At 46.4% G+C, this 15,079-nt stretch overlaps 1 protein-coding gene across 1 annotated transcript in view; it reads right to left on the bottom strand.

The window, feature by feature from the left end:
• nup155 (nucleoporin 155) overlaps window positions 1-15,079 on the bottom strand; it is a 111,867-nt gene that overhangs the window by 25,716 nt on the left and 71,072 nt on the right. Inside the window, exons 23-27 of the mRNA XM_078430845.1 lie at window positions 13,173-13,364; window positions 7,684-7,822; window positions 7,450-7,585; window positions 2,653-2,806; window positions 1,125-1,229 (exon numbers count right to left, since the gene is read on the bottom strand). Coding sequence (XP_078286971.1) covers window positions 1,125-1,229; window positions 2,653-2,806; window positions 7,450-7,585; window positions 7,684-7,822; window positions 13,173-13,364 — 726 coding nt within the window. The remainder of the gene's footprint in view (window positions 1-1,124; window positions 1,230-2,652; window positions 2,807-7,449; window positions 7,586-7,683; window positions 7,823-13,172; window positions 13,365-15,079) is intronic.

Genomic DNA, 15,079 nt, shown 5'->3' on the forward strand with positions numbered 1-15,079 from the left:
TGGCTTGGAATAAAATTGTCAATAGTACTGTATTAATGTGCGGGGATCACTGGTCGGTGCGGAGGCGGAGGGTCGAAGAGCCTGTTACCGCGCTGTATCTCCCAACTAAACTAAAACTAAACATCTTTCCTATAACATTGTGACCAAAATTGGGGCCACAGTTTAAGAACAAGGGGTAGGCCATTTAGAACGGTAGTTACTGCAGCACATTGTGTCAGTGTCGCGCGAGATAACCACTCATATCAAGAGGAGTTGAGTATAGGAGCAAATAGGTCCTTCTGCAGTTGTACAGGGCCCTAGTGAGACTGCACCTGGAGTACTGTGTGCAGTTTTTGTCTCCAAATTTGAGGAAGGATATTCTTGCAGCGTAGGTTTACTAGGTTAATTCCCGGAATGGCGGGACTGTCATATATTGAAAGACTGGAGCGACTAGGCTTGTATACACTGGAATTTAGAAGTATGGGAGGAGATCTTATCGAAACGTATAAGATTATTATGGGGTTGGACACGTTAGAGGCAGGAAACATGTTCCCAATGTTGGGGGAGTCCAGAACAAGGGGCCACAGTTTAAGAATAAGGGGTAGGCCATTCAGAACGGAGATGAGGAAAAACTTTTTCAGTCAGAGAGTTGTGAATCTGTGGAATTCTCTGCCTCAGAAGGCAGTGGAGGCCAATTCTCTGAATGCATTCAAGGGAGAGCCAGATAGAGCTCTTAAGGATAGCGGAGTCAGGGGGTATGGGGAGAAGGCAGGAACGGGGTACTGATTGTGAATGATCAGCCATGATCACATTGAATGGCGGTGCTGGCTCGAAGGGCCGAATGGCCTCCTCCTGCACCTATTGTCTATTGTCTATAAAATTGAACACAATACTCTAAATGTGGCCCCACCAATGCCTTATACAACTACAGCATGACCACCCCACTTCCACACTCAATACTCTGACTGATGAAAGCCAATGTGCTGAAAGAGTGATCAAAATGGTGTCTGGATTATTCAGCACTTTGAGCCTCTACATAAGTAGCACATATGTAAATAACTGTGGCTGGTCACTGAGCAGAAGGCAAGCTGTGCCAGTGGTCTGGAGCTATCACAGGTCATTTCTACATTGCTGCAGTTCCTTACCTCCAGAAGCTTGTCTGTTAGATCCACCTGGATCAGCCAGTTGAATAGGGCAATGTTGAAAAGTTCATCTGTTGAGCACTGTGTAAGTTTCAACATCTGTTCAAACTGGGGAAAGCAAACATGATTAAAGTATTGTAGGAAAATAACTGCAGATGCTGGTACAAATCGAAGGTATCACAAAATGCTGAAGTAACTCAGCAGGTCAGGCAGCATCTAGGAGAGAGGGAATGGGTGACGTTTCGGGTCGAGACCCTTCTTAAAGTATTGTTCAGCTCAGCTCTTGCCCCACAACAATGCACAACGCACATCCTCCCTCACACTGAGAAACTCATGATCCTTGCCACTCCAAACCAACACAACTTCAATTACCACCCATCACACTGCGGCACAGTGGTGCAGCGGTAGAGTTGCTACCTTACAGCGAATGCCGTGCCGGGGACCCGGGTTCCATCCTGACTACGGGTGCTGTCTGTATGGAGTTTGCACGTTCTCCCCATGACCTGCGTGGGTTTTCCCAGAGACCTTCAGTTTCCTCCCACACTCCAAAGACGTGCAGGTTTGTAGGTTAATTGGCTGGCTAAATGAAAACATTGTCCCTAGTGGGTATAGGATAGTGTTAGTGTGCGGGGATCGCTGGTCGGCGCGGAGCCGGGGGACCAGAAGGGCCTGTTTCCGCGCTGTATCTCTACACTAAAAATTAAGCGAAAATTTTACATCACTCACTGGGCATGTGATCCAATGTGTTCTCCTCACCTGGGTGCATGCAGTCCCAACAGTGCTGCAAGCTCAGCACCAGCCAGCACACAATGCACCAACTCAACTGGAAGCACACACTTCAGTTGTGTTGCCCTGAACATGAGGGACATGACGCTGATCTCTTCCCACCATCTATTCCTCAACACCCACTGCTTTGGCTAAGAGTCTCCACTCCAAACTGTGGAGCCTTTCATCCATCTTCAGTGCTCCCAATCCACCTGCACACCACTCCCTGGACAATTATCCTCTCCAGATCTATTCATTGCTAACCACTGATGCAACATTGACCATCTTGACATTTCCACTCCTCTCTCACGTTTTTAACCTACCCTTCAGTACTTGTCTTTAACCTTTGTTATTGAGGCTGAAGTTCTCTTTATCCTATATCGCTTTTCCCCCACTGACACACTTGTTTTTAGAACACTACTTTCTGCAACACAAGATTTTCTTTGTAAAACATAATTATTAGTTACAGCAGATCCACCTGTATCTTAATAACGTACCCCATTGCAAGGAAGGAACCCTCAAGGAGTGTGGAAGAAGGAACTACAGGCTGGTTTAAACCGTAGACACAAAAAGCTGGAGTAACTCAGCGGGACAGGCAGCATCTCGGGAGAAGGAATAGGTGACGTTTTGGGTCGAGACCCTTCTTCAGGCTATCAGACCCGAAATGTCACCCATTCCGAGTTACTCCAGTTTTTTGTAAATACCCTCAATGAATGTGGAAGGATCACACAGTAAGGCACCCGATCCACCCAAAGCAGATACTCACATGCTGTGTTGCCTCTTCGTTACTCAGCATGTTGGGATCAGATGATAGAACTGGAGGTCCTGGTAGTTTGGGAACACTGGGAGACTGCGGAGCTGCTTTGCTCTGGTTCACCAGTTCCTGCAGTGTGTCTGAGATACACTTGTAACAATTCACCCTGAAAAATACAAGTATAATGTAGAACCGTACAGTCCTTCAGCTCTCTGACTGCAATGACCAGGAAGGCAAAACAAAAGTCATCCCACCTGCCTTCACACGGTCTGTATTGGCATTGTTTTATTATTGTCATGTGTACAGTGGAACAGTGAAATATTTTGTTGTGTGCTATCTAGTAACACGTGAGTGCAATCAAGCCATACACAAGTGCGACAGGTGGTGCAAAGAAAAAAGAGTACAGAATATACACCGATCAGCCAAAACATCATGACCTGACGAGCCAAAACATTATGACCACCTGCCTAATATGCTGTTGGTCCTCCGTGTGCAGCCCCATACGCAGCAGGGTGCGATGCACTGTGTATTGTGACACATTCCTCCCGTGACCACCATTAAAACTTTCTGTGACTTGTGCCACAGTCGACCTTCTGTCGGTTCAGACCAGACGGGACAGTCTTTGCTGCCCTCGCGCATCGATGAGCCTCAGGCGCCCAACACCCGTTTGTGGTTTGTCCCTCCTCGGACCACTTTCTAGGTACTCACCACTACTGACCGGGAGCACCCCACAAGCCTTGCCGTTTCAGAGATGCTCTGACCCAGTTGTCTGGCCATAACAATTTAGCCCTTCTCAAAGTCGCTCAGGTCTTTACTCCTGCCCATTTCTTCTGCATCCAACACATCAACTTCAAGAACTGACTGTTCACATACAGAAACATAGAGAATTGGGCCCTTCGAGCCAGCACTGCCATTCATTGTGATCGTGGCTGATCATCCACAATCAGTAACCTGTGCCCAACTTCTCCCCATATCCCTTGATTCCACTAGCCCCCAGAGCTCTATCGAACTCTCTCTTAAATTCATCCAGTGATTTGGCCGCCACTGTCCTCTGCCCCATATTCTGCATCTGCCATGCATCTGCCCACTCACTCAACCTGTCCAGTTCACCTTGCAACTTCTTAACATCCTCTTCGCAGTTCACACTGCCATTCAGCTTTGCGTCATCTACAAACTTGCTAGTGTTACTTCTAATTCCTCCATCCAAATTATTAATATATATGGTAAATAGTTGCAGCCCTAACACCGAGCCTTGCGGCACTCCATTCACCACTGCCTGCCATTCTGAAAAGCACCCGTTTACTTCTACTCTTTGCTTCCTGTCTGCCAACCAATTCTCTATCCATGTCAACACCCTACCCCCAATACCATGTGCTCGAATTTTGCTCAACAATCTCCCGTGTGGGACCTGATCAAAGGCTTTCTGAAAGTCTTGATACACTACATCCACTGGCTCCCCTTCATCCATTTTACTTGTCACATCTTCAAAAAATTCCAGAGGATTAGTCAAGCATGATCTCCCTTCCTGCCTAATATATCCCACCCCTTGACAGGTGCCATCTTAACAAGATAATCAATGTTATTCACTTCACCTGTCAGTGGTCATAATGTTTTGGCTGATCGATTTAGTGTCACAGCATTACATTGATACAGGACTAAGGCAGATGAGAGGTTAGAGGTTGGTGTGGAGGGTGTTGAGAGGAAGTATTGAGGACAATATAGGCAGGGGAAAGGCAGGGAGCGTGGAAGGAATGTCGGTTTAAATTGCATGTATTTTAATGCAAGAGGGCTGGCGGGTAAAGCAGTGAGGCAGATGAACGTGGGGCATGGATAGGCCCGGGCGATCAGGTTGTTGTAGCCATTGCAGAAACCCAGTTAAGAAAGGGGCAGGACTGGCAGTTCAATGTTCTAGGTGTTTCAGGAGAGACAGAGGTGAGGGTATAAGAGGAAGAACGGTTGTGTTATTGGTTAAGGAGGATGTTACAGCGGTGGTCAGGGGTGACATTACAGATGGTTTGTCTAGTGAGGTTATATGGGTGGAGCTGAGGAACAAGAAAGGGATGATCACCTTGTTGGGGGTGTACTACTGACTCCCAAGCAGTCCATGGGAATGAGAAGAGCAAATATGCCAGGAGATTGCGGGCAGCTACAGGTCTAATAAAGTTGCCGCTGTGGGGATTTTAGTTTTCCCAACATTGACTGGGAATGTCATAGTGTGAAAGGTTTAGATGAGATTAAATTTGTCAAAGGTGTTTGGGAACGTTTCCTCCTGCAATATGTTGGGGCCCACACAGGAGAGGGCAACGCTTGATGTAGTCTTGGGAAATTGAGAGGGGCAAGTGGATGAAGTGTTTGTGGGTCAGCATTTTGGGAGCAGTGTCCACTGTTCTACGATGTTTAAAACAGTTAAGGATCAGGACAGAGAACGCCCACGTGCTAAAATGCTAAATTGGGGGCAAAGACAACTTTGAGGGTGTGAGACAGGAACTCGCTCAAGTTTATTGGAGTAGGTTGTTTCATGGAAAAGGAATGTCAAGAAGGTGGGATGTTTTTATAATTGTTTAAAAGTTCAGGACATGCACGTTCCTGTTTGAATGAAGGGCAAGTCAGGCACACGTAAGGAGGCCTGATGATGAGGGAAACTGAGGCTCTGGTCAAAAGTACGAAGGAGGCAGGGGACAGGTATAGGCAGCTGGGATTAAGTGTATCCCTGAAGGAGTTTTGGGAACTGAGTAAGGTAAAAAAGGAAATCAGAAGGGCAAAAAGGGGACAGGGATAAATCTGGCAGATAGTACTAAGGATAATCCCAAGTTTTTTAAGCACATAAAGGGAAAAAGGGTAACCAGAGAGAGTGGGACCTCTTCAGGAATCAAAGCATTCAACTCTGTGTGGAGCCACAGGAGATGGGCATGGTCTTCAACAAGTATCTCTCCTCTGTTTTTACCATGGAGAAAGACAAGGGGACAGGGGAATCAAAGTAGTCACTGGAAGTGTCTTGAGAGCAGTCAGTATTACAGTTGCAGAGGTGCTGAAGAACCTGACGTATGAAGACAGACAAATCTCCCGGGCCTGATCAGATATATCCAGGATCATTGTGGGAAGCGAGAGAGGAAATTGCAGGAGCTTTATGAACTGATTCATGAGTTGTCGTTAAATACAGGCGGGATGCTGGAAGACTGGAGGGTGCCAAATCTTGTGCCTCTATTCAAGGACTGCAGGGAAAAGGCTGGGAACTACAGGCCAGTGAGCTTAACATCTGTGGTGGGAAAGTTACTGGAGGGTATACTGAAGGAAAGGATATACACGCACTTAGATGAACAAGTGCTGATTAGGGATAGTCAACGTGGTTTGTACGTGGGAGGTCGAGTCTTAAGTATCTGGTTGAGTTATTTGAGGGTGTGACAAAAAGGCAGCGCTGTAGATGTATATATGGATTTTACCTCTACCTTCACAACCAAGTAAAAAAAACCCTAACATTTCTTGGTCCACGCCCCACCACCCTCTCCCTTACTTCTTTCCTCAGTATTCCAGGATAGATTCCATCAGGCCCTCGGGACTTACCCACCTTTAAGCTTTTCAAGATAACAATCACCTCCTTGTTAATATAAACATGGCTCAAAATATCAACATACCCCTCCTCCATTTCACTCACCTAATTTTGTTGTTTACGCTCTCTTCCTTTATCTTCTTCAAGGGCCTTACCTTATTTCAGCTTCATATGGAAGCAATAATCCTTACACATGCTTCCTTTTTCCACTAAACTTATTTATTATTTGTTATCCACAATTCCTGAACCTTACCATTCTTATCTTTCAGGAACATGCCAGTCCTAAACACTCACCAGCTTGTCTCCAAACAAATTCCACATTGATGTGAATTTAGCCTCAAACGGCTGACTCCAATCTACTGGCTGCTGGTTCATATCTTTCCCCCAATTTACCGGATTACAACAAGGATCATCATTATCCTGAAACGCGGGATTACAGTCACTGTTCCCAGAATGCTCCCCACTGAAGCTCATCTGGCCAGGTGCATTCCCCAATACCAGGTATCTGCTGCCCATCTCTCATTATACTATCCACATGCTGTGTCAAACCCTCCTGTAAGCAAGTAACAAATGCTGCCCCATCTAAACCCACTGCACAAAAAGGGCCCGAGCCAATATTGGGGAAGTTAAAATCACTGCAACACTGCTGCTTTTACGAGTTTCCATAAGCTGCTGACAGGGGCTCTATCTGCCCCTTGGATTTGTGATCCTGTGATAGAACCGTATCATGGTGATGGCACCTTTCTTATTCCTGAGTTCCACACATATGGCCTCACTGGACGAGCCCTCCAAAATGTAGGCTCTTAGTGCAGCCATGATATTCTGTCTAATCACTGATACAGTACCCTCACCCCTTTTAAATCCCTCTGTTATGTCCGAGACATCTATACCCAAGAATGATGAGCTCCCAGTCCAGTCTTTCTCTCTGTATGCATATTCCAAGGCTGGAGTGTGCAGTTTCTTTCCCTAAGTTCATCTGCCTAGTCTGTGACAAGCCCTGTGTCACCTTACTCCATCAATCCCACTGTGTTCACAAACTTAGGCATGCTTCTTCTATCCATAAGGCTTTTATGAGCGAAGCTCTACCTTCACAACCATTTCTCCAGCTGACCTCCTCCTATCCTTCCCATCCCCACCATATAAGTTGAAACAATGAGAGTAAGGGCTTCCTAGCCTGGGCAGGGCAAGGGGCCAGGTGCCCTCACTGTCTGATGTTCAGGTTAAATGTCTACACATCGTCACTATGAAGCCACTGCACACACCTCTCCTGGAAGGCTTGCTGTCCCACGGGATCTTCCTCAGGCTCTCCATTCTTGTAATAATGAAGCCCCAGACCCTGTGGATCTTTCTTTTCAGCCGCACTCAGGCTCAGTTCAGCCACAGCTTCGTAAAAACGTACTGGAAAGACAGACCAAACAGAATTAATTGCAAATGTTGTGTCTCTTTTGAAGGTCTTGTGGGCTCCCGTCCAGGGTCCACCTCCCCGTGGCTCTCACCTTGTCTAAACTGTGCGCACACATTGGAAAGGTCAACCTGGTGTCCAATCACTTGATATAGTCGCAAAGACTCTCTCAAGGCCTTCTCTTTCTCCATTTTATTCTGAATCTGCCGTGCACTCTGTAGCAGCTCATTTGCCTGGTGTTAATTAACAAAAAAGTATTGGACAAATTAGTAGGATTAAAAAATGATAAATTCCTCAGGATTTAATGACTTGCTTGCCAAAGTTTTCAAGACGAGCAGTAGCAACAACTCAACAACCAAAAGTCTACTCAACAACCAAAAGTCTGTAGCCTCCTTTTGCTCTGGTATTTTATTTAATTCTTCACATGTGTAAATTATAATGTTTTATTCTTAATTGGTTACAGTATGTCATGTTGTTACTTGCAAAGCACCAAGGCAAATTCCTTGTATACTTTTTTGTATACTTGTATACATACTTGGTTAACAAAATGTATTCAATTCAATTCAAAATTAGAAGATGACTACCTGAGCACTTGATAATGCTCAGGATTCCATAACTGTTCCCACAAATTGGAAGGTCATAGGTGGAATCTCAATACTTATGAAAGCAGCAGAGAAATCATGGAACCGCAGACCAATTAGATTGTCATTAAAATTGAGAAGATTCTCACATTTATTGAAAGGTGCTTGGAAAACAATTATAAAAATGTACTGCACCTTGGATTTCTGAAAAGGAAAACAGCAAATATGTTGTAATTTTAACAGTAATAAGCAGAAATGATTGATGTGGGAAGAGGTGAGGGCTAACAATGTGGTACATTTGGACTGCGATACGAGGCCACACAGGTTTTATTTCATAATTAGAACATACAGCATTACAAGTTAATACACTGGCAAGGAGCGTGGATTAGTTAACAGACACAGAAAAGCAGTGCCAGAGAATTCAGCAGGTCAGGCAGCATCTGTGGAGGAAAATTAACAAACTACGATTCAGTTCAGACGGCAGAGTCTTGCCCGAGCCGTTGTCGGTCCATTCCGCTCCAAAGATGCAGCCAACCTGCTGAGATCCGCCAGCAGTTTGTTTTTTGCTCGAGATTTCAGCAGATGCAGTTTCTATGTCTTAATTAACAGACAGAAAATTGAGTAGGCAGACACAGGGCATAGTGAGTAGTGAGGCTGTGACCTGTGCATGTCACAGTGCGGCTCACAATCCATTTCCATGATTTGGATGACCAGACTTTGTGAATGGTTCACATCTTGATGGTTATGCAGGTTGTGAGGATTGTGAAGTAGATTCAGGAGTTCCAAGGAAATGCAGACAGACAAAGTGAAGGATGAGGTGATGGTAAATAGACCAGAAGGGCAACAAGAGGTAAAAACATAGTGTCATAGTCATAGAGTGATACAATGTGGAAACAGGCCCTTCGGCCCAACTCGTCCACACCGGCCAACAATGTCCCAGCTACACTAGTCCCACTTGCCTGCGCTTGGTCCATATCCCTCCAAACCCGTCCTATCCATGTACCTGTCTAACTGTTTCTTAAACAATGGGATAGTCCCAGCCTCAACTACCTCCTCCGACAGTTTGTTCCATACACCCACCACCCTCTGTGAGAAAAGGTTACCCCTCAGATTCCTATTAAATCTTTTCCCCTTCACCTTGAACCTTCCTCAATTCCCCTACTCTGGGCAAGAGACTCTGTGCATCTACCCACTCTATTCCTCTCATGATTTTGTACACCTCTATGAGATCTCCTCTCATCCTCCTGCGCTCCATGGAATAGAGACCCAGCCTACTCAACCTCTCTCTACATCTCACACCCTCTAGTCCTGGCAACATCCTCGTAAATCTTTTCTGAGCCCTTTCAAGCTTGACAATATCTTTCCTATCACATGGTGCCCAGAACTGAACATAATATTCTAAATGCAGTCTCACTAACGTCTTATACAACTACAACATGACCTCCCAACCTCAATACAGGTGCTTCCCGGTTTACAATGCTTTGACATGCGATATTTCGACTTTGCGATGTGCAAATGACAGCGACCAGTAGCGAGCTGCAGCTCACTTCCGGCCACATGATCAGGTGCATTAAATGCATTTCCATGTACGATATTTTCGGTTTCCGATGGGTTTCTTGCAACAGAACCTCATAGTAAGCTGAGGAGCACCTGCACTCAACACTCTGACTTTTTTTCCCGCTGGTGTGTCAGACGACGTTCTGCCATCGCTTTGCCACAGCCAGTGCCACATCTGTGCCTCTGCGGAGATCGTCTGTAGGTGCAAGTCAGCAGGTGGGCCATTGTCTGTACCTCTCCACAGTTGCATTTGTCAGAGTCCGTGAAGCCCCCCTTCTTCAGGTTGAGTCTGCAGCGCCCCACTCCAGTGCGGAGGTGGTTTGAGGCTTTCCAGGTAGTATAAGGCTGGTGGTGTCCTGGTGCCATCTGTTGTTTGGTTTTGGTACCTGGCACGGTTGGCTCTAGTTCCATGAATCTGTTCCGACTCTTCAAGCGTTTCTTGGCGTGTTGGTGATTGTGCAAGGGGTGACGGAGGTCTGTGTCCGCATTGACGCGTTCTACTGCAGCTGCCCCATCACGTCCTCCAGATGGTTCGTCGATGCCAGCCAGCTCGTACAGATGTTCAACCTTTGTCGGCATCAGGCATCCTGTGATGTTCCTGCAGCCAGTGTTCAATGTAGTGTCCACCTTGCGTGCATGTTTAGAGCGGCTCCAGATGGGGCTTGCATATTCTGCCACTGAGAAACAGCGTGCCAGGGCTGCAGTTGTTGGGTCACTTCCTAGTTTTTTGATGACATTGTTCCGGGTGTTGACCCTTGCCTTGGTTTTCTCAACATGAAGTCTGAGGATTGGGTTGCGATGCGTAAGTCATCGACATACAGAAACAACCTAGTTTTCGGGGTGATGGGTTGGTCATTAGTGTATGTATTGAACAACGTTGGGGCAAGGACACTGCCCTGTGGTAGACCATTCCTTTGGCGTCTCCAGCGGTTGTTCTGACTATTCAGGCATACAAAGAAGCAGCGATCCTCCATCATTGTGTCGATGAACTGGACAAGATGAGAGTCCTGTAGTGTTTGTTGCAGTTTGGCTTTCATGGTACGGTGGTTTACAGTGTCATGTGCTGCGGACAAGTCAACGAATACTGCACTTGTGATCAGCTTCCACTCAAAGCCATCTTCAGTGTGCTGAGTGAGGGTCAGCAGTTGTCCTGTTGTTGGCTTTCCGTGGTGGAACCCAGCCTGTTCAGGTGTCAGGACATTGTCTACATCCAGTGTGATGCAGATCGGGATGCATCTTTCCATCAGTTTGTACGGGTGGCACAGCAAGGATGTAGGCTGGTAGTTGCGGGGAAGATTGGCATCTTTCCATCAGTTTGTACGGGTGGCACAGCAAGGATACAGGCCGGTAGATGCTGGGAAGATTGGCATCTTTGCCTGGTTTTGGTAAAGCAACAACCTTCGATTTGCGCCAGGCTCTTGGAATGGAGTTGGTTGCGATGCAGATGTCAAACATCTCCAGCAGCCATTCTCGTGCTCTGGGACCCAGATGTTGCAGCATCTCAGTTCTGATGTTGTCTAAGCCAGCTGCCTGGTTAGGTTTCATCACTTTCAGGACTTTGTTCAGTTCATCCATGGTGAAAGGTTGAGTGTACCATCCTTCGTTTGGGTTGTTGCCATCAGCAATCTTTGGGGGTGGAGGTTTCTTACCACTACTCTTGCCGTTTCGCAATAACTGGTGGGCAATCTGGTTAGCATTCACATTTCCACGTGGTTTACTGTGGGTCGGGTCATTACCGAGACGTCTCAGTGTTGCCCATGCATTCCTGCTGCTGTGTCGTAGGTCTGTTGTTTCTATTAGCTCCTGCCATTGTCTGCATTTTGCCTCATTGAGTGCATCTGTGAGCTGTTTCCCCATCTCAGCTGTTTTGTCTGCGAATGGGCCTTCATCGTAAATAGATAGTAAATCAGCAGTTTCACAGTTTCAGGCCTGCAGTGTAGTTAAGCCGGCAGCCCCGCGGAATGGTATTGCATGCTGCTGAGTGGATCACATCAACAAACTGGTTGTAGTTTTGTGGTGAACTTTCTATATCTTGCACAAGTTCATCAGTAGCCTTAGCAAAAGCCTCGCAGTCCGCCTTTCTGAAATTGTCCGCCGTTGGAATACGGGAGGGTGTTTTGCAGTCACTGCGGCCGTGATGCGGATCCCAATTGGTCGATGCTGAGACCCTGGAATTGGCTGTTCAAGCGTTTTGTGGCAATTGGCGATATTTCTTGTGAAGGTCAGGTTAGGGTTGTAGCTTGTCTTCCATCTACAGCTGTTGAACGATTGAACTGATGAAGGCCAAAGTGCAAAAGCCTTTTTGACCACCATATCTAGCTGCGACTCGACCTTCAAGGAACCATGCACTTGTACTCCTAGATCCCCCTGCTCCACAACACCCCACAGAGCCCTAATATTTATTGTGTAGGTCCTGCCCTTGTTCAACGTCCCAAAATAACTTTTGTATCATCTGCTTTTGTAGAAAAAGTAAAATTGCTGAATATTTGTTTGACTGTTAAGACACTGAAAAATGCTTATGTTCTATAGGAAATGATCTTTGTACAAATATTAAAGTTGTATAATTGCAGGTACATGAAGCAATTAGGAAGCAAAAATGATACTTGATTGGTAGGAAGACTTGAGCACAACATTAGAAACGCCTTGTTCCAATTATACAGACCTGGCGAGATCGCACCTAAAATATTTGCACAATTCCGGTCTCGCAAGCGAAGGAAGGATATAGTTGAAAGACAGGTACAGGTTCATCAAATTGACTGATTTTGGGAGGGAAGGGGGAAGGGGGGGAAAGGTGGTAGAGGTTAGGTTTTTGAAGAATTCGTGCAGACTGGACCATAATTCACCTGAGTCTAGAAAAACGAGATGTCATTGAAATACACAACATTTTTTCAGATCTTGAAAGGGTAAATGCAGGGGTGATGCACATCCTGGCTGGGTGCCCAGGAGGAGAAATCACTGTCTCAAGTCTAGAAGCTGGGTATTGAGAGGACATGGAGTCTGTTAATAGTTCTGCAGATGGTGGACTGGCTAAGAGTGGGGGGAATCAGCCAATGGTTGCGGCGTGGTTTTGATGGGGAGAGGGATTCTGGTATGGGTTGGCCAGAGGCCCACATGGCTGTTTTCATGCTCTATCTCCCTGTGACTCTGTTAATGGATGGATTGACTGTGGGTAAGGGTCAGACAACTCATGTCCCTGTGCCTCTAGTTTCTTCAATTCTAGCATATCATAGTGTCATCTGTAATATTCTGCATTTGAATATGTCATTCTTGGAGAGGACTGATCTAGTTTTTGGGGGAGAATTTGATCCTCATACTGAGAAATGAACTGAACCAACATGTACAGTGACTTTACTCTAAGACTGGATCTTCCCAGCCCCATGATCATCACCCTGACCCATGAAGCCATCTTCCATGCACGTCCCACAACCCAGTTCCCACCACGTACCTTGGAGCAAAGAGCGTCATCATTGCTGTACAGCAAGGGGCAGGTTTCTCTCAGGTGTTTACTGATGGCGTCGACTGAGGCATTGTCTCCGATGTATCTGTTTATAAGTGAGGTAATGAGTGCCCCACACAACTCCTTCCCCCGGATAACCAAGTCCCGAAAAGGAGTCGATTTCAACTGCTCCTGGAGCTCCTGGATAAAGGAAGAACAAAGAGTCATTGGAGACTGTCTCCCCGGCATAGAAATGGTACAGCACTCTTAAATTGTGCCTAAGCAGCTGTCGAACGAGAATTCAGTTGCTGAACCTCAAAGTTTAGTTTAGATTGGTTTAGAGACACAGCATGGAAACAGGCCATTCGGCCCACTGACCATCGATCACCCATTCACACCCGTTCTATGTTATCCCACTTTCGTATATCTACACTGCGGGCAATTTACAGAAGCCAACTAACCTACAAACCTGTTGGTCTAGGGGTGTGGGAGGGAACCGGAACACCGGTCACAGAGAGAACGCGCAAACTCCACACAGACAGCACCCGTGGTCAGGATCGAACCCAGGTCTCTGGCGCTCTACTGCTGCGCCACTGTGCTGCCTTAAACAGCTCTGAAACTGAAGTGAAGTAGGCATACACACGAAGCAGATACAAGACAGATCAAAGGCTAGGAATCCTGCAACAACCGCTGCTCCCCAAAGACTCTGCAAAGCTCATGTTCATAAGTCATAGGAGCAGAACTAGGCTCATCAGGTCTACTCCGTCACTCAATCGTAGCTGATCTACATTTCCCTCTCAACCCCATTCTCCTGCCTTCGCCCTGTAATGTTTGACACCCATACCAATAAAATATTCCGCTTGCACAATACTCAATCACAGCCTCCGCAGCCTTCTGTGGCAATGAACTCCACAGATTCACCACCCTCTAGCCAAAGAAATTCATCCTCTTCTCCTTTTTAAAGGTACATCCTTTTATTCTGAGGCTATGCACTCTGGTCCTAGATTCTCCCACCAGTGGAAACATCCTCTCCGCATCCACTCTATCCAGGCCTTTCACTATTCAATGCGTTTCAATGATGTCCCCCATCATCCATCTAAACTCCAGCGAGTACAGGCCCAGAGCCATCAAACACTCCTCATACGTTAACGCAATCATCCCCAGGATCGTTTAATGTAAACCTCCTCTTGCCCCGCTCCAACACCAGCACATCCCTCCTTAGATACAAGACCCAAAACTGCCCACAATACTCCAAATGCAGTCTGAGCAGCGCCTTATAAAGCCTCAGCTTCCCATCCCTGCTTTTATACTCTTGTCCTCTTGAATGAATGCTAGCATTGCACGTGGCTTCCCTACTACTGCCTCAACCTGCAAATTAACCTCTTGCAATCCCTGCACCAGCACTCCCAAGTCCCTTTGGTTTCTGAATCTTCTTCCCATTTACAAAATAGTCTAGGCCTTCATTCCTACTGCCAAAGTGCATAACCACACAATTCGCTGCACTATATTCCATCTCTCACTTCTTTACTCACTCGGCAAACCTGTCCAAGTCCTTCTGCAGACTCCATGCTTCCTCTACTCCACCTGCCCCTCCACCTTTCTTTGTATCGTTCGTAAACTTGGTCATAAAGCCATTAATCCTCTCATCCAAATCATTAATATACAACGTGAAGAGCAGCGGCCCCAGCACCGAGCCCTGCGGAACTCCGCTAGTCCCTGGCAGCCAACCAGACAAACGACCCAGCTCATTCTATACATCCACACCCACTATGTGTTAAATTAAATCTTCCTTATATCGATGCCTTTAGTTCTTGATTCCCCTATTCTGGGAAAGAGACTGCGCATTCATTCCTTCTATTCCCCTCATGATTTTATGCACCTCTAGATTCAAGATTCAAGATATCTTTATTTGTCAT

The sequence above is a fragment of the Rhinoraja longicauda genome, chromosome 3, assembly GCF_053455715.1.
Source record: "Rhinoraja longicauda isolate Sanriku21f chromosome 3, sRhiLon1.1, whole genome shotgun sequence".
In the NCBI taxonomy this organism is placed as follows: domain Eukaryota; kingdom Metazoa; phylum Chordata; class Chondrichthyes; order Rajiformes; family Arhynchobatidae; genus Rhinoraja; species Rhinoraja longicauda.